The 20,183-nt window shown below is 41.6% G+C and overlaps 1 protein-coding gene across 2 annotated transcripts in view; it reads right to left on the reverse strand.

Annotated features, from left to right (window-relative positions):
• The window catches only part of il15l (interleukin 15, like), a 67,605-nt gene that overhangs the window by 26,262 nt on the left and 21,160 nt on the right, over positions 1–20,183 (reverse strand). For both annotated transcript variants that reach the window (XM_068043264.1, XM_068043257.1), the window contains exon 2: positions 11,042–11,151. In XM_068043264.1, the coding sequence (XP_067899365.1) occupies positions 11,042–11,151 (110 nt within the window). The remainder of the gene's footprint in view (positions 1–11,041; positions 11,152–20,183) is intronic.

Consider the following 20,183-nt stretch of genomic DNA (forward strand, 5'->3'; position numbering starts at 1 on the left):
CAACACATGATTTTTCTTATTTTTCTTTCTCCTCCTGCCCTCCAAACCCGCTTCCAAGAGACTGGGAAAATTCTGTCTGATGTTTATTAATCACTGCAGGCAGAAGTGTGAAGAAGTCAGTCTAGACAAGAGAATACATTTCCTTTGCAATGAAGATTGGAAGAGATAAGGCATCAACAGCATACACAACAAAGGATAGCGGTTATATCAAAAGGAAACACAGAGTTAGCATTGCCGTAACAATACCCACATTTCTCCAAGTAATGAAACATATAAGAAAACGACATTCTGAATCTTGGAGAAAAAGAAAAGGGGAATTCAATCTCTCTCTCAGGCTACTGTAATCACCAAAGGCAGCTCCTGATGTATACGACTAATATTGGTACTATATCTCATATATACTGCATGTAAGGGATTATGTTTTATTATATTGACTTAATAGAGTATCAATCAGACATTTCAGTGTTCTCTACTCCTTAAACTTGTATTCAGGTATAGGATAGATGATAATATCCTATACCTCAACAAGGGCAATGAGGATATAGAACCATGTCCTATATATACCCAACAGTTTAAACAACTGCACAAGCTTACTTCTGAAAACAATTAGCATTATACCATTAACCACTGATTTGTGCATCAAAAGGAATTCCCAGCCTTATACAAGAGTTGGCTAATTTGTATAACTTTGTTAATAACTTGCAGGACTCTTGGGATTGGGGGTAAATAAGAGCATGGATTGAGGATTGGCTAATGAATAGAAAACAAAAAGTAGGAATAAATGGGTCATTTTCAGATTGGCAGGGTATCAGAAGGATCAGTACTTGGGTCTCAGCCACTTACAATCTAGATTAATGACATAAATGAAGGCACTGAAATGTATTCTGGCCAAATTTTCTGATGATACAAAGATAGAAAGGAAAGCAAGTTTTGAGGAGGAAACAAAGAATCTGGAAAGGGATATAGAAAGGTTAAATGAGGGGAAAATTTGGCAGATGGAGTATAATGTAGAAAAATGTGAGTGTCCATTTTGGTGGGAAGAATAGAAAAGCAGAATATTATTTAAATGGAGAGACTGCAGAATGCTGCAGTACAGAGGGATCTGGGTGTCTTCATACATGAATCATGAAAAGTTAGCATGCAGGTACAGCAAGTAATTAGGAAGGCAAATGGAATGCTGGCCTTTATTGCAAGGGGGATATACGTACAGAAGTAGAGAAGTCTTGTTACAACTGTACCGGGCATTTGTGAGACTGCACCTAGAGTATAGTGTACAGTTTTGGTCTCGTTATTTAAGGAGGGATATGTTTGCATTGGAGGCAGTTCAGAGAAGGTTCACTAGGTTGATTCCTGGGATGAAGGGGTTGCTTTATGAGGAAAGGTTGAGCAGTTTGGGCCTATATTCATTGGAGTTTAGAAGAATGAAAGGTGATCTTAATGAAACATATCAGATCCTGAGGGGGCTTGACAGAATAGATGCCGAGAGGATGTTTCCCTCATGGGGGAAACTAGAACTAGTGACACAGTTTCAAAATAAGGAGTCTCTCATTTAAGATAGAGATGAGGAGGAATTTCTTTTCTCAGAGGTTCACTATTCTTTGGAATTCTCTACCCCAGAGAACAGTGGAGGCTGGGTCATTGAATATATTCAAGGCTGAGCTAGACTGATTTTTGATCTACAAGGGAGTCAAGGGTTATGAGGGGCAGACTGGGAAGTGGAGTTACGACCACCATCAGAGCAGCCATGATCTTATTGAATGGCGGAGCAGGCTCATGGGGCCAAATGGCCTAATCCCGGTCCTATTTCTTATGTTCTTTTTCTTTTGTTGTTATTACAAGAACATATGTGCATAATGGTTTTCTTGGAGATGATGCCACTCATATACCCAAAACACACTAGCGCATCGAGCATTAACTGAACAGCAAGCTTCAATGTAGCAGCCTCACAAGGGTAGAAAGGGAGAGGCATAAAGTGAAGAAAAGTGGGAGAAAATAAATACGAATGAATTCTACCAACCCCCTGTCCAAAACCACGATCCTTTGCCTAGCTTTGAACAGGAAAAAGTGACAATTGTTCATAACATTAACCAGTTAGGGATATCTCAGAATCATAGATTGGTTATAGCATAGAAGGAGGCCATTTGGCCAATTGAGCCCATGCTGACTCACTGATAGAGAAATTTAACTGCCCCAATTTTTCCCCCATAGCCCTGCAAATTTTCTTCCCCTTCCAGTGCTTATCCAATTTCCTTTCAAAAGCTACGTTCAATCTGCCTCTACCCCCGCTCCCACTCTTCAGGCAGTGCATTCTAGATCATAACCACTTGCTGCGTAAAAAAGTTTTGCTTCATGTCGTCTTTGGTTCTTTTGCCAATCGCTTTAAATTTGTGCCTTCTGGTTCTCGACCCTTCCGCCAGTGAGAACAGTTTCTCTCCATCTGCTCTGTTTAGACCACTCACGATTTTGAACAGTTCTATCAAATCTCCTCTCAACCTTCGCTTTTCTAAGGAGAACAAATCCAGTTTCTCCAATCGATCCACATAACTGAAGTCCCCGATCCTTGGAACCATTCTCGTAAATCTTTTCTGCACCCTCTCTAAAGCCTTCACATCCTTCCTAAAGTGCCGTGCCCAGAATTGGACATAATATTCCCGTTGCGGCTGAATCAGTATTTTATAAAGGTTCATCATAACTTCCTTGCTTTTGTATTCTATGCCTCTATTTATAAAGCCCAGGATCCCGCATGCCTTTTTTTAAACTAATTTCTCAACCTGCCCTGCCACCTTCAACAATTTGTGCACATATACCACAGGGTCTCTTGGTTCCTGCACTTCCTGTAGAATAATATCCTTTAGTTTATATTGCCTGTCCTCATTCTCCCCACCAAAATGTATCACTTTGCACGTCTCTGCGTTAAATTTCATCTGCCAAGTGTCAGCCCATTCCACCAGCCTGTCTATGTCCTCTTGAAGTCCATCACTATTCTCTTCACAGTTCACAATACTTTCAAGTTTTGTGTCACCTGCAAATTTTGAAATTGTGCCTTATGGACCCCAGTCCAAGTCATTAATAAATATTAAGGAAAGTAGTGGTCCTATTACCGATACCTGAACACCACCATATATCTTCCTCCAGTCCTAAAAACAACTAGTCACCACCACTCTCTGCTTCCTGTCACTTAGCCAATTTGTATCCATGCACCACTGTTCCTTTTATTCCATGGGCTTCATCTTTGCTGGCAAGCCTATTATATGGCACTTTATCAAATGCCTTTTGGAAGTCCATACACACTACATCGACAGCATGACCCTCACCAACTCTCTGTTACCTCATCAAAAAGCTCAATTAAGTTAGTTAAATACGGTTTGCCTTTAACGAATCCGTGCTGGCTCTCCTTAACTATTCCAACTTGTCCAAGTTACACAGTTAATTTTGTCTTGGATTATTATTTCTAAAAACTTCCCCATAACGGAGGTAAACTGACTGTCCTGTAGATGCTGGCTTTATCCTTACACGCTTTTTTGAACAAGGGTATAACATTTGAAATTCTCCAGTCCTCTGACACAACCCCGGCATCTAAGTAGGAAGATTATGGCCAGTACCTCTGCAATTTTCATTTTTAATTCCCTCAGTATCCTCGGATGCATCCCAGGGAGTCCTGATGACTTATTAACTTATCAAGTTTTAGCCCATCCAGTATCTCAACTACTTCCACTTTCATTATAACTTTGGCAGCATCATCTTCCTTTGTAACGACAGATGCAAAGTACTCATTTAGTACTTCAACCATGCCCTCTGTCTCTACGTGCAAGTCTCTTTTTGGGTACCTGGTCAGCCCCACCCTTCCCCTTACTACCTTTTACTATTTATGCACCTATAGACTTTTGAATCCTTTTTACGCTAGCTGCCAGTCTCTTCTCATACTCTCTCTGCCCCTCCTATTTCACATCCCTCTGAACTTTCTATATTTCAGCCTGGTTCTCACATTATCAACCAGACATGTGTCATATGTCCCCTTTGTCGGCTTCATCTTACTTTCTATCTCTTTTGTCATCTAGGGAGCTGTGGCTTTCATTGCCCTACCTTACTCCCTCGTGGGAATGCACCTGGATATGGAGGAACTAAAATGCAAACAACAACAAATCCAGTATATCTCAAAAGAAAAATGTAGCCAATATATTTAGCTTTTGACATTTGTCAAAAACAATTATATACTGAAAAACTTCAGCTATTCAGTCTTCCAGTGACTAAGTGAATCACTGCACAGCTCATAATAAATGCAATCTAACTCAGATTACAAGATAAAAAAAACACTTTCAGCACAATGCTACTCACTACATGGTTTAGTTTCATGCTTCTTTCCACACAACTATGAATTTTAAATACTAGGAGGCTGAAATTCTGATGGGCTTATTCTGCTGCCAAAACCACCTAAATGGAAGGCTGCAGATCCGGGGGGAGTGGGGGGGAAAGGGGTAATTTATTTGGTCGTGGCTGGCTGCTATTGCCTTTAAGTTTAAACCATCAGTGGTGCCCACACTGATCTGCTCTTAGAAGACTTAAATAGAGGGCTGAAGAAATCTAGTAGTTTATTTACCTTCAGTTGAGGGAGCCTTCAGTGCTGTAAATAAAAGTAATCAATTTATTCGGGATCATTCTGGGGTCATCCATTTACAGAATGCACACCAACTCCTAGGTCATACAAGGCAGAATTCACTGAGTTGCCCAGGAGCTCCCCAGACACACTCCCTTGACAAGGCAAGGTAGAGCCGAAGACTCACATCCCCATCGACCAGAATTTGTTGGTACTTTGCAGAGGCCATAATCCCAGTGCAAGCAGGTCTTCACTCCCTTAAACCCCAAACCCACCAACACTCGCTCCCTCCCCACCAACACTTGTTCACATCTGACAATTACCTCATTAAATGTACAAGTTCTATTTGCAGCAGGTTCCTGCCCCAGACAGTTTCAACTATCCCATGCTGCTCCTGATCTCACCATCAAATTTTAATTCAACCATCAGCCTTTTCAGTCATGATAGAGATTTGAGATAGCAGATGATCAAAAGTTAACACACACGTTTCTATAATGTGTTCTATTAATGTACTTATTGCATCTAATTCACCAGTCAGTTCATAAATTCAAAACTGCTGTAAATTTTACTGCTCGGTGAAAGATGTCAAATGTTGCAGAACAGAATCTTTTCCCACTTAGTGTTCGGATCAATCATGCTCCTTCACTGTCTGAACATGGTTTATCACACTGCTGCTGTGGGAATGTACCTCTGAACTTAGGGATACTTTATATACCAGCCATTCTTCTGCCCTCTATGAATAAGACAGTCAATTAATATCAACTTAGTTTTTCCTGAAATGGGTGCAGGCTGCTCAAACCCAGTTCAATTAAGATCCTTACAGCCTACACTAATCACAACTGTTTATGTTGGATCAGAGATTTTACTGTATGTAGTACCCAAGATAAAAATTAATTGCCCATCACAAAAATAACCAAACTTTAAACCTCTCTGCAAATGGGTTCCTTCCATACATTAGGGCTGAACTCCAATGGTTTATCTGCAGTGAACTATCTCTGAAAACAGCACTTTTTATTTGAGTCCTGAAACTGTCCAATCCATCATATGCTGCATTTGTGTGAAATGTGCAACAATTGTAGCTGCTTAAGCAGTGCAGCCTTGTACCAATGATTCCCATCACATTTCAATGACAATATTCTTTTCTTGGGAAATTACTACTATGAGAGCATATGCTTTGTCTGCTATTTTATAAATCACTCTACAATATGTATACCAGCCATTCTGCCACCACAATAAACTGAATAAATGCCATTTTACTACACTGTAGTTTAGCAAGAGGATCTGTAGCCTTCAGCCATGGCTCCATTACAATTTTGCATTTTTATACAATTGTCTAGTCTCTACACAGTCTAACAGCAGTTCTAGTAACCAGATCTTGTCTTCTAAAATTCAAAGGAAACACATTTTTCATGGTCATAGTGTCATTTAGGGCATAGAAGGAGCCCATTTGGCCCATTGAGTCCATACCAGCTCGCCGCAGAGCAATCCAGTCAGTCCCACTTCCCGACACAATCCCCGTAGTCCTGCAAGTTTATTTCCTTCAAGTGCTCATCCAATTTCCTTTTGAAATCATTGACTGTCTATGCTTCCATCACCCTTGTGGGCAGTGAGTTCCAGATCACTGCCACTACCTACGTAAAAAAAGTTCTTCCTCACATTCCCCTGCATCTCTAGCCCAAACCCTTCAATCTGTGTCCCCTAGTCCTTGTACCATAAGCTAATGGGAACAGTTTTTCCTTATCGAACTTATCTTTTTTTAAAAATAATTGTTTCATGGGATTTGAGCATCACTGGCAGGGCCAGCATTTGTTGCCCATCTCTAATTGCCTTTGAGAAGGTGGTGGTGAGCTTGAACTGCTGCAGGCTATCTAAGCCTATTATCTTATACACCTCTATCAAATATTCTCTCAATCTCCTTTGCTCCAGGGAGAACAAACCCGTTTTTTCCAACCTAACCTTGTAACTAAATTCCCCCATCCCTGGAACCATTCTGGGAAATCTCCTCTGCACCCTCTCAAAGACCCTCACAACCTTCCTAAAGTGTGGTGACAGAAATGGACGCAATACTCTAGTTGAAGGCTGATCAGAGCTTTATAAAAGGATTCAGCATAAACCTTCCTGCTTTTTGTGCTTTATGCCTCTATTTATGAAGCCCAAAATTCCATATGCTTTGCCAACCACTCTCTCAATATGTCCTGACACCTTCAAAGATCGATGCACCTATACTCTTGGTGCTAAAAGGACTAATAATTTCCCACTTGCAGTAACCTGCTTTCCGGATTTAACAGTTACATACTATTCCACCAAACCCTCAAAACCTATCAATATTTTTAGTTGCAATTGAATATAAATTACAAAAAATATATGAATTAACAGATATTAGTGGCATCACTCTCTTATTCAGAGGATGCACTGTTTTTGTAACGATAGGGATATTATGGGCTAGGTGTTACTGGAAATAAGTTCAACACCTGTATGAAGTATATCCTACACACAAAGGGCTGGATTTTGTTGAGCTCCTGAGGTCGGGCTCTGTGGGGGGTTGGGTGGGGGGGGTGGTGGGTGCCGTAAGATCATACCAGCAGTGGCCTGCCACAAAGCCTGACTCAAAGAGTGCTGGGCCTCATTTTCCCAGTGGCGATGATGCTCCATTGTGGCCCAACTTTTTTTTTTTTTATATTCATTCAGGGATGTGGGTGTCGCTGGCCAGGCCAGCATTTATTGCCCATCCCTAATTGCCCTTGAGAAGGTGGTGATGAGCTGCCTTCTTGAACCGCTGCAGTCCATTTGGGGTAGGTACACCCACAGTGCTGTTTGGAAGGGAGTTCCAGGATTTTGATCCAGCGACAGTGAAGGAACGGTGATATAGTTCCAAGTGAGGATGGTGTGTGACTTGGAGGGGAACTTGCAGGTGGTGGTGTTCCCATGCATTTGCTGCCCTTGTCCTTCTAGTTGGTAGAGGTCGCAGGTTTGGAAGGTGCTGTCTAAGGAGCTTTGGTGCATTGCTGCAGCGCATCTTGTAGATGGTACACACTGCTGCCACTGTGCGTCGGTGGTGGAGGGAGCGAATGTTTGTAGATGGGGTGCCAATCAAGCGGGCTGCTTTGTCCTGGATGGTGTCGAGCTTCTTGAGTGTTGCTGGAGCTGCACCCATCCAGGCAAGTGCAGAGTATTCCATCACACTCCTGACTTATGCCTTGTAGATGGTGGACAGGCTTTGGGGAGTCAGGAGGTGAGTTACTCGCCTCAGGATTCCTAGCCCCTGACCTGCTCTTGTAGCCACAGTATTTATATGGCTACTCCAGTTCAATTTTTGGTCAATGATAGCCCCTAGAATATTGATAGTGGGGGATTCAGCGATGGTAATGCCATTGAATGTCAAGGAGAGATGGTTAGATTCTCTCTTGTTGGAGATGGTCATTGCCTGGCACTTGTGTGGCGCGAATGTTACTTCCCACTTATCAGCCCAAGCCTGGATATTGTCCAGCTCTTGCTGCATTTCTACACAGACTGCTTCTGTATCTGAGGAGTCACGAATGGTGCTGAACATTGTGCAATCATCAGCGAACATCCCCACTTCTGACTTTATGATTGATGGTAGGTCATTAATGAAGCAGCTGAAGATGATTGGGCCTAGGACACTACCCTGAGGAACTCCTGCAGTGATGTCCTGGAGCTCAGATGATTGACCTCCAACAACCACAACCATCTTCCTTTGTGCTAGGTATGACTCCAGCCAGCGGAGGGTTTTCTCTGATTCCCATTGACCTCAGTTTTGCCAGGGCTCCTTGATGCCATACTCAGTCAAATGCTGCCTTGATGTCAAGGGCAGTCACTCTCACCTCACCTCTTTTGTCCATGTTTGAACCAAGGCTGTAATGAGATCAGGAGCTGAGTGGCCCTGGCGGAACCCAAACTTTAAATATTTAAATGAAGGGAATGCGTACATTTAAATAACATTCACAGCTATCTTACCCGCTGCCTGGGATCTTTCACGCGGTGGCCGGCACACACGCGCCTTCACGTTCCCATCCAGGGAAAGCTGGCACCACCAAGGTGCTGGGGGGCGGGGGGGGTTGGGGAAATGGGGTCAAATTTGCATTAATAGTATTGGGGGAGGGGGGAGGAGGGGTAATCTCTGCATTTTGTACTGTTTGGGAAGGGGTGGGAGAGGGGTCAAATCATTATTGCAAGTGTTTTGAGGGAGGAGAGGGCAACTATTTTATGCAAGTGTTTTTGGTGCGGGGGGGGGGGGGCGGTGGTACGGGGCAGTAGTTACAGGTTTAAATATTCAAATTCAGCAGCAGGTCTGGCTGCCCTTTAAAAATGGCACCGGCGTCTGCGCAGAGACAGTTGATATTGTTCCTGGCGTTGCAGAGCCCGCCACAACCACGTGATGGGGGGGGGGCAGCCCTGCCGGCGTATTATCATCATGAGCTAGGTCTTGGAGGAATGGCAGCACGTGGCCCCCATATGCTGGCCACCATTTTTTTCGTGGGCAGGAACGTTAAATCCAGCCCAAAATGTTTACTATACCATGTATGTATAAGATCCATATGAATCAATTAATCTTTGTAGGAATGCAAGACTCAGTGAAGATGCAATCCGCAAAATTCGAGGCTTCAGCTGGTTTCATTCTTTTGTCAAAAACCGCTGTATTGATGCACTGTACTCTCAAGTGAGAAGTGAAACGAAGCCTTTTGCCAGATCATCAGAATTTAGATGTTTTGCCAGTTTCAATTTCCTGTTTTGTCTTGGAGGTCAACTCCTTTGACACGGGGGTTTCAGACCAACTCAAAAAGACTTCATATACATATGCACAATGTTACAACCAGGTGAGAAAGAGGTCTAGGGTTCCCTTTCAGCCTTTACCTGGTCTTACTGTAACAGGGTTTTATTTTTAAACACACTGTTTTTAGCTTCCCCTTGGTGAATCCTTGTTCACCGCTTTCCAATTATAAGGCAAAGAAACCAGCACAAGCAGGCTTTCTTAGGTTTAAAGAAGATTGAAATTTATTAAACTTAAACTCTAATTCGGTTAATGCCTACAGATACACGACACGCCCACGCTATCAAGCATACGCGATACACATGCAAATAGAGACAGAAGAGAGAAAAAACAATAAAATGGAAAAGTTTGAGGCAATATCTGAAGAATTGTTATTACGATTCTTCGAGCTCACTGTAGAGTCCTTGATTGCAGGTAGATTTTGCTTTTCATTCAGGCGCAGTATTCTCCTTAAACCATGTTCACTGTAGGGGACTTTTCTCTCTTGGAGCTCACGTGTCTTCAGTGGATTCAGAGGCATGTGAGAAAGAGATGGGAGCAGACAGGAGAGAGATCTTCTCAGTCCAGGTGCAAACAGACGTTCTCCCCAAACTGTTAGTACAAATTCAAAAAACTCAGGTTTCCCAGCAGGTTAGTCATGTGACTAGCTGTCCGTTTGTGTATTTGGCCATCTTAGCAGTCAACCTGGAATGTGAGCTCCCCCATCTTCAATGTCTGGTGATCAAAAATCCATTGTAGGTTTAATGTCAGGGAATGGTTGCTTTGTCATTCCAAACACTGTCTGTTAATATGCAAATGTCTTTGCCAGCCACGGCTTATCTGTTTAACAAGTCCTTTCTTCACTCCAGTAACAGCTTAAAAATCAATGTTCCTGACAAAATTAATGTGCCACATTCTTGGCAGGTGGGGGCCTAGCATGACACCAATTAAAAAAACTGCTGGCAAAGATAAAATATTGAATGAAGAAAGACAGGAACATGCTGTATTATGACAAACGTGCAATGCTATAAAATGGACCAAACAATTTATTTCAATAAGAAAGAAGTCTAGTTATTAAAAGCAATACATCCAATTGTTGGGCCAAAATACATTGTGAATATAAAGAACCTGTCTTAATCAACAAAACAAATCAAAAACAATGCACAGAACAACATAGTCACACAGAAAATCTTAAAGACAGTTGATATGCAGTACAAACAAAGGAAAGAATAGGATTTGGTAGTTAAGGAAAGTAAGCTATCGAGAAAGGTAGTTCTACATAACTCATTCATCCTTTGAGCTGTCTACCTGATGTCACCAAGTTATGTCCTTTAATGTGTTTTTGATTTTAATAGGATTTAATTTTGCATCAAAAATCTGAAACTACTCCTAGTCTTTTAACTGATTTCTCCACAAGATGTGTTTTATCCTGCAAAGTCATCTCATGTCACCGACTGCAACCAATGTATATTTATCAAAAAGGAAAGAAAGTTGAAATTCTCTCACTTAGTACAGCATTGCAACAGGTAACCAGTTATCCTCTTCATCAGAGATAGGGACATGAACACATTGTAAAAAATGGACATTTTCTCTGTGCATGCATTTCACTACTTTAATAAGTACTTGACATTATTGCATATTTCATTAATGATAAACTGTATTCATAAATAAAAAGTTACCATAGTAAGAGCAGTGAAATCCCAGTCTCAGTGTTTATGAATGTGAAAATATGGCAGTCCAGACTAAGTAGGAGGTAACAGTAGAAACAAACTCGCTTCACTTGCCTTCTCTGCAGAGAAAAAAGTTAAATATAGATATGAAAAGAAAAACAGTTGTGCAAAAATATTTACTGCTTCACTTTAACATTTATCTAATATAAAACAACATTTGCCATTAATTTCTACTTGGAGAAGTTCTTGGCTGGAACTTAACTGTGAAGCTCACTGACTCCCATGGCTACCTTGACTACACTTCCTCACACCCCGTTTCCTGTAAGGACTCCATCCCATTCTCCCAGTTTCTCAGTCTTCGATGCATCTGTTCTGCTGATGCAACATTACACAACAGCGCCTCTGATAGGTCTTCCTTTTTCCTTAACCAAGGATTCCTCCCCACTGTGTTTGACAGGGCCCTCAGCCATGTCTGACCCATTTCCCACAATTCTGCCCTCACCCCTTCCCCATCCTCCCATAATGGCGACAAGGTTCCCCTTGTCCTCACTTTCCAACCCACCAGCCTCCACATCCAAAGGATCATCTTCTGCTATTTCCGCCACCTCCAGCGTGATGCCACCACCAAACACATCTTCCCTTCCCCTCCTCGGTCAGCATTCCAAAGGGATTGTTCCCTCGCAACATCCTGGCCCACTCCTCCATCACCCTGACACCTCATCCCCTTCCCACAGCATCTTCCCATGCAATTGCAGCAGTTATAATACCTGTCCTTTTACCTCCTCTCTCCTCACCACCCAAGGCCCCAAACATTCCTTCGAGGTAAAGCAGCGATTTACTTGTACTTTCAATTTAGTATACTGTATTCACTGCTCACAATGTGGTCACCTCTACATTGGACAGATCAAATGTAGATTGGGTGATTGCTTTGTGTAACACCTCCGTTCAGTCCGAAAGCATGACCCCGAGCTTCCAGTTGCTTGCCATTTCAACACACCTTTCCTCTCATGCCCACACTTCTGTCCTTGGCCTGTTGCAGTGTTCCAGTGAACATCAACGCAAGGCAAGCTCGAGGAACAGCACCTCATCTATCGATTCGGCACTCTACAGCCTTCCAGACTCATTGAGCTCAACAATTTCAGAGCATGACTGGCCTTTTGTTTTTACATTAAAAATTTTTTAAAATCATTTTATCTTTTGTTTTTAAATTATTGTGTTTTATTTTTTTAACCATGTGCCTGCCTTAAAATTGGTTTTTACATATTGTGCTTTTGGACAGAGCTGCTCATTATTTTGCCATTAACACTCTCTCTGGATTAATGCTTTGTCTTTCACCACAACCATTTACACACTTTTTCCCTCTGTCCCATGACAACTTTGTTATTTAATCTCTCCTGTCCTCTGTCCTACTACACACCTTCCCTTTTGTTCTCTTTCCCCCCGCTCCACTCCCCCCACCCCCGCTTCACTTGCTTAAAACCTAATAATTTTCTAATCTCTGCCAGTTCTGATGATAGGTCACAGACCTGAAATGCTAACTCTGCTTCTCTCTCCACAGATGCTGCCTGACTTATTTCTACGATTCCTCTGTTGTCGGGCAAGGAAGGAATCCTATACAGACTTAAAAACATAATTCCCTTTACACTTTCCCTATCTCTTGCCAGTTTATTTGGGGCTAGTTAAAATCTCCAATGATCATTTGATGACCTTTACTCATTTCACATATTTGCTCATATAATTCTTCCTCCACCTCCTCTCCACTATTAGGTGGACTTTGTATACCCCTATAGGTATGATTGATCCCTCATCTGGACGAACAACCAACAAAATCGGAACTCAGTGATGCCATTGATTCTCTAGCCAATGGAAAAGCCCCTGGGAAGGATGGCAGTACCCCAGAAATAATCAAGAGTGCCAAGCCTGTTATACTTTCAGCACTCTATGAACTGCTTTGCCTGTGCTGGGATGAGGGAGCAGTACCACAGGACATGCGCGATGCCAATATCATCACCCTCTGTAAGAACAGGGGTGACCGCGGTGACTGCAACAACTACCGTGGAATCTCCCTGCTCAGCATAGTGGGGAAAGTCTTCGCTCGAGTCACTTCAAACAGGCTCCAGAAGCTGGCTGAGCGTGTCTACTCTGAGGCACAGTGTGTCTTTCGAGCAGAGAGATCCACCATTGACATGCTGTTCTCCCTTCGCCAGCTACAGGAGAAATGCCGAGAACAACAGATGGCCCTCTACGTTGCTTGCATTGATCTCACCAAAGTCTTTGACCTTGTCAGCAGACGTGGTCTCTTCAGACTACGAGCAAAGATCGGATGTCCACCAAAGCTACTAAGTATTACCTCATTCAACGACAATATGAAAGGCACAATTCAACATAGCAGCGCCTCATCAGACCCCTTTCCTATCCTGAGTGGTGTGAAACAGGGCTGTGTTCTCGCACCTACACTGTTTGGGATCTTCTTCTCCCTGCTGCTCTCACATGCGTTCAAGTCTTCAGAAGAAGGAACTTTCCTCCACACAAGATCAGATGGCAGGTTGTTCAACCTTGCCCGTCTAAGAGCGAAGGCCAAAGTACAGAAAGCCCTCATCAGGGAACTCCTCTTTGCTGACAATGCTGCATTAACATCCCCCACTGAACAGTGTCTGCAGAGACTCATTGACAGGATTGCGGCTGCCTGCAACGAATTTGGCTTAACCATCAGCCTCAAGAAAACGAACATCATGGGGCAGGACGTCAGTAATGGTCCATCCATCAAGATCGGTGACCACGCTCTGGAAGTGGTTCAAGAGTTCACCTACCTAGGCTCAACTATCACAGGTAACCTGTCTCTTGATGCAGAAATCAACAAGTGCATGGGAAAGGCATCCGCTGCTATGTCCAGACTGGCCAAGAGGGTGTGGGAAAATGGCGCACTGACACGGAACACAAAAGTCTGAGTGTATCAAGCCTGTGTCCTCAGTACCTTGTTCTACGGCAGTGAGGCCTGGACAACGTACGTCAGCCAAGAGCGACGATATAATTCATTCCATCTTCACTGCCTCCGGAGAATTCTTGGCATCAGGTGGCAGGACCGTATCTCCAACACAGAAGTCCTCGAGGTGGCCAACATCCCCAGCATATACACCCTACTGAGCCAGCGGCGCTTGAGATGGCTTGGCCATGTGAGCCGCATGGAAGATGGCAGGATCCCCAAGGACACATTGTACAGCGAGCTTGTCACTGGTATCAAACCCACCGGCTGTCCATGTCTCTGCTTTAAAGACGTCTGCAAACGCGACATGAAGTCCTGTGACATTGATCACAAGTCGTGGGAGTCAGTTGTCAATGATCGACAGAGCTGGCGGATAGCCATAAAGGCGGGGCTAAAGTGTGGCGAGTCGAAGAGATTTAGCAGTTGCCAGGAAAAAAAGACAGAAGCGCAAGACGAGAGCCAACTGTGCAACAGCCCCGACAAACAATTTTATCTGCAGCACCTGTGGAAGAGCCTGTCACTCTAGAATTGGCCTTTATAGCCACTCCAGGCGCTGCTCCACACACCACTGACCACTTCCAGGCGCTTACCCATTGTCTCTCGAGACAAGGAGGCCAAAGAAGAAGAAGATAGGTATGATTGATCCCTCATCTTTTATTTCAATCCAAACAGATTCTGGGTTTAACCTTCTTAATGGTGTCCTTTTTTTCTACTTCCATTACGTTGTCTCTAATTAGTACAGCTGACCCACCCACCCTTCTTCCTTCCCCATCCTTTCGGTTTATGTTGTAACGTGCAATATTTAGTTACAATTACAATTGTTTTTACAGTTAGCTAGTCTCAGCTAGGGCTGCCAATGACCTCAGCACCCTTGGGTGGACAGTAAAAAAAGTACAGAAAAGGTTTTACTTCAAATCAGGCTCTAAAAGCCCTCTACTCAAAACATATACATAAAAGAGAGTTTAATCCTGCAATTCATCTTTTCAATTGGTATTGGTAACATAATGCAGACAGTACCAAGTTTGTATTAGTAAGGTGAATGAGCCAGCTAAATTAAAAGAAAAGGATTGATCATTCTTGATCTTGTGGCAGACCACAATATACATTCAGATCCTGAAGACAGCATTAGCAGCAATAGTATATCATGCTGCACATGCAAGTGCTTTTATGAAGGGTTTCATATTGAAAATGTTAGTTTCTGGGATATATTTGCATAGCTGGATTATATTGATTATATTGACTAAAACCAACTTGGTTGTTATGAATGGTCTGATTATCTGAAGTGATGATCAATTTTAGTGGCTTAACATTTTAAAAATCATTCACTTTTGAAAGTAGCTATTGGAAACTATGCCAAAGGAATCTATGCAAGGTGCTATATTTTTGTGAAAGAAATACCATTAAATCAAGCAAAAAGATTACAGATAACTTACTGTAGATTCCAGAGATACAATTTAGAAAATGCTAAAAAGAGAACGAACTGTTGCAAAACTATTAATCATTAGAAATAACAGGAACTGGCTGAGCATAGTCCAGGATTTATTACCATTTTTGCATTATTTTTATATCTGAAACTCCAGAATTTGTAATGGGTAGTTCTGATGGGTGTATGGATTCCAGCACCACAGGTTCAGCTGGCTCTATGGCAGGGTCCTCCTCTCTGTGACTGAATGTTGCCAAGGTCCAACCACCTAAAGCTAGCAGACAGGCAGTAGAGTGTTGAATGTACCAGGATGGGATCTGTCCTTCTTCCATCGTCAGTGTGAGAATAGTGGAATAGCCCTGGCCTGTGCAGGTACATCTGCTAGAATCTCAGAGGCCTTGCTTTCAATTTTTGGAGTTCACAAATTTTGTCTGATCGGTTGAGCATATAAAGCATGGGAAGCAATATGCTGCCCTCATTGCACTTGTTCTGGACTGTTTATAATATTGATGCTAACTGTCTGTGCACGAGTCTGAATGGTCATATTCCATGATTGGACAAATGTGAGTTTTGACAGTCTCAGTAACGCTAAGGTTGGGTTCATGTTTCTTTCAACTGTAGGCTTGCAATTGGCCCAGCCTGATTAATTCCCTGGTGGAAAAGTCAGTGTGTGCTGTGCACAAGCTATATTCTTCTGGAAAGTTATGCCCAGAAACCTCTGTACTCTGCTGGTCTTGATTGTGCCACTGTCAAAATCAATCCTTACATCCCATGCTTTGTGCTTGCTTCTTTTGGAGAACAGTGCACACGGTCTTTTTGAGGTTTGGTAGAATTCACCATTGGCAAACTCATTCCTCTAAGTAATCTAGGCATCTACAGAACTATTCTGATGCTATTTCTGAAGCTCACTGAGCAATTGCAAAAGACCAGTTAGTATATAATGAAAGGGGGGGAAAAAAAAAAGAGATGTACCAATCAGAGGAAGGGAGTTAATGGATTAAGGGAGCTGCAAACCCAGCAACTCTCTTTCAGCAATTGGTGATTCACTCCCATAATCCTTTTTCTAATTATTTTCCAACCTTTCTACAATGCATGCTTATCTTTCAATCCTGAAGAAGGATACACCTTCAAAAGTGTGAATTTGTACTTTGGTTTAAAAAAAAAGGTGCCAGCTGACCTACTGTGTAATTCTAGCTTTTTCAATTTTTATTTCAGATTTCCAAACGTTTGTGGTTGCTCCTTTTTTATTTTTTAGTCAGCTACCTGATGAGGAGCTACAGTTTTTCATAGTAACTTAATTCACATTATAAATGCACACTAAAAGTATCCATTATATGTTGCTAAATTCATAATCAATGAGCAGAAAATTTAGACTACAAAGGTTAACTTTGCTCAGCACATACTGCAATCTTTGAAATTAATTGTTAATATTTGGAATTCTCTTCCCCAGAGAGCAGTGGAGGCTGGGGTCATTGAATATATTCAAGGTTGAGTTAGATACATTTTTGATCGACAAGGGAGTCAAGGGTTATGGGGGACCAGCGGGAAAGTGGATTTAAGGCTACAATCAGATCAGCCATGATCCTATTGAATGTCCCGAGGGGCTGAATGGCCTATTCCTGCTCCTCCATCTTATGATCTTAAATTTTATTAAACTATGTTAAATTGAACTCAGTTAACAATGTGTATTTCAAATGCTGCAGGTTTATTATTGTGCTCAGAACAATTTGGATTCTGATTATCAAACATTCATCATCTTTTTAGAACTATAACAAACATACTGGCCGTTAGAAATACATTGAATTGCACACCGTCAACCCCTTGATATTTCTGCGTCTAGCCATGAAATAAGTCACAATTCAGTCACTACTGTACTTTATTGGTTGATGGCTGAGCTGTAGCTATTGTTTTAGTGGAATCAGTTTATGTTTGGGTCACTGAACAGCCAAGTCAGGCACCACATTAAATTCCGAGACTCAAACACTTCCTCTATGCGTGACCACAGGGCCGCACCCACAGTTAAACAGCCCACCAACATTTACTATCCAAAGTCACACCACTTAATGGTTACATAGGCAAAATATCTGATGGTTGCTTGCACTCAAAACCACAACACAGCAGCAATGACTGCCGTCAGGAGGTGGTGGTTAAAGAATGAAAAGTTAGCAGCTGACAACTTGACTGTGGAGCAAAGAAATCACTTGCATAAAATTGAAGAAAAAGTTAGTAGTGCAGGATAATGTCAACATACTATGATGCATCTCCACAATGCATTCATGTCAAAAACAACATTTTCAATCCGTCAGCAAGAGATAATGACTATAAAGACATACCACATGAAATATCTCCTGCTCTGAATTTTGACAATTTGCTCCTAGCAGACATGGCCAAAATTTTAGACCCTGCCAAAAAAAATCGTTTCTCCTGCTCTCAGTCCTAAAACTATTGCATTTTATTGTATATGGAAAGTAGATGAAATTCTAAGCTCGAAAGCCATAATTTGTTTTCTTATACACATGACTTATTTATATGGCCAATATCCCATGAATGGCTTAAAGCAGGATAAATAAATTTACATGGCACAGATAACAACTTATATTAGTGCCATTGTTTTAAATAACATTCAAGTAATTGCTCCCATTATCCTTCATACAAGTAGTAGTCCTAGTGAGAGATAACTTAACTAAATGAACTCTAACTTTCTCATGCATATTAACTGACCAACATTATTCAATTAGTCATTGCGCATGTTAAAGTACAAGCAAGACTTTTCTCGTTCCATTTTAGATTCTAATTTTGCATCCGACTAATTCTCAAAAAAACTGCTTCAGAACTATTAGAGATGGAAAGATTTTTAATGTAGTTACATTACCGTTCTGGAGTCACGTTACTTCTATGGTGAAAGGATGAGTGCCACTTCTGGTCTAATCTACCCGTTACTTTACGATGATGTTATTCTTACTTTCTTTACCCAGAGACTAAAGGATTCTTGTCATTCCATCTGCTAAGATTACAAGATAGGTTTGCTTCATTTTTTTTCCTCAGGCTGGAATACAGTCATCTTGAAAATAATTAACTACCACTAATGCAATGCTTTTAGCTGCATTTTACCTTAAATCTTCACCACCCACCCTTTCCCATTATTTTTGCATTATTCATTTTCTCTGCAGCATTATTCGTCAATATGCTTCAGTAGCCAGTAACACTAACAAAATATTGGCATCTCAATGTAGGCTTTTCCATATCTGAAACAAAATCTTGTACTTAAAATTGGAGCATTAGTGCTCTTTCCTGCACCAAATTGAGGGCATGAATATCACCCTTATGTCTCAGTGACCACCAGTAGACAATACTCTGGTTATAGTCTGGCTGGAACAGTGCACAGTTTTAGCAGCACAGCCTTTAACTTGCATGTGACTGTTTTGACCATATGACTCAAAATTTTATTACCCTTGTTGATTGCTGCTCCCTAGTGACTGGACATATTAAGCTTAGATATAATACCTTTTGGCTTTAGATAACTCAGCTGTGACAAATAGGAAGTTCAAGGAAATCTCTATTTTTAATACCTACTTAGGAGACACGGCTAGGGCATATGAATTTATTTTACTGCAGATTTAAGTTTCCTTGGGTTGGGATTAGAATCTAGGATTTCCTATGGATTATTGGAAATTACCGTTGTATGGGAAACATTTATAGAAACGCTGCAATTTTTGCTTGCAAACTCATTTTGATTTCAATGCATATAGAAATCAACTGTCACAAATTGCTTAAGAACAATCAAGTTAAGGCAAAATCTTGATTAGATGTGAAAATGGATTGGGTCAAGTATCTATTGGGTAGCTCAGATGTTGCCGATTTGTCTGCAAGATGTAGATTAATAAATGACCGAGAACTGACCTGGAGTGAGTGACAGTTTTTTGCCACAGGGGATAACCCACAAGATATTTTTCTGGGAGGGGTGATTTCCAGCTCACAGCCCAGGCCTTAGAATACATCGAATTATACAGAAACTACAACACAAACAGGCCGTTCAACCCAATCAGCACATGGTGGTGTTTATCCTCCATATCAGCAGTAGCTCAAATACCATGTGTCTGCCCCTATATCCTCCTTACCATCAATCTAACATATCTAACCTATACTTAAATGTTGACATGATCACTGCTCCAATCAACAACCCCAGTTGTTCATTGTACAGCTCAAAACCAATTACGCAAAAATGTTTCTTCTGCTCTCGGTCCTAAATCTCTTACAGATAATCTAATATCTACGTCCCTCTCACTCTAGACCCTCCACTACTAGAAGCAGTCCGTTTTCATATACTGTCCCATCTCTTCATAATTTGAAGCACTTATCAAATCACCCTGTAATCTTCTCAGTTCTAACTAAAATGGCCCTTTTTTTTTCCCAAGTCTTGTTTTGTATTTGTAGTTATTCCTACCAGACAACATTCTAGTGAATCTACACCATATCCTCTGTCACCGCAGCAACCTTACTATATTGTGCAGTCCAAAACTGCAGACAGTCCTCCAACTGGACATTTAAATTTCATATAGATTCACCATTACATCTCAAGTTTTACCATCTATATCTCTTCCCATAATACTCAATATTCCATTTGTTTTTTTTATGACTTAACATTTTGGCACTCTACTATAGCTCTTCAATTCTTGTTGGTTCACTCGAGTCATCAGCCTTTGTTCAGTGGCAGCATGCTCAAGTCAGAATGACAAGGGTTCAAG

The sequence above is a fragment of the Heterodontus francisci genome, chromosome 1 (assembly GCF_036365525.1).
Source record: "Heterodontus francisci isolate sHetFra1 chromosome 1, sHetFra1.hap1, whole genome shotgun sequence".
NCBI classification, from domain to species: Eukaryota; Metazoa; Chordata; class Chondrichthyes; order Heterodontiformes; family Heterodontidae; genus Heterodontus; species Heterodontus francisci.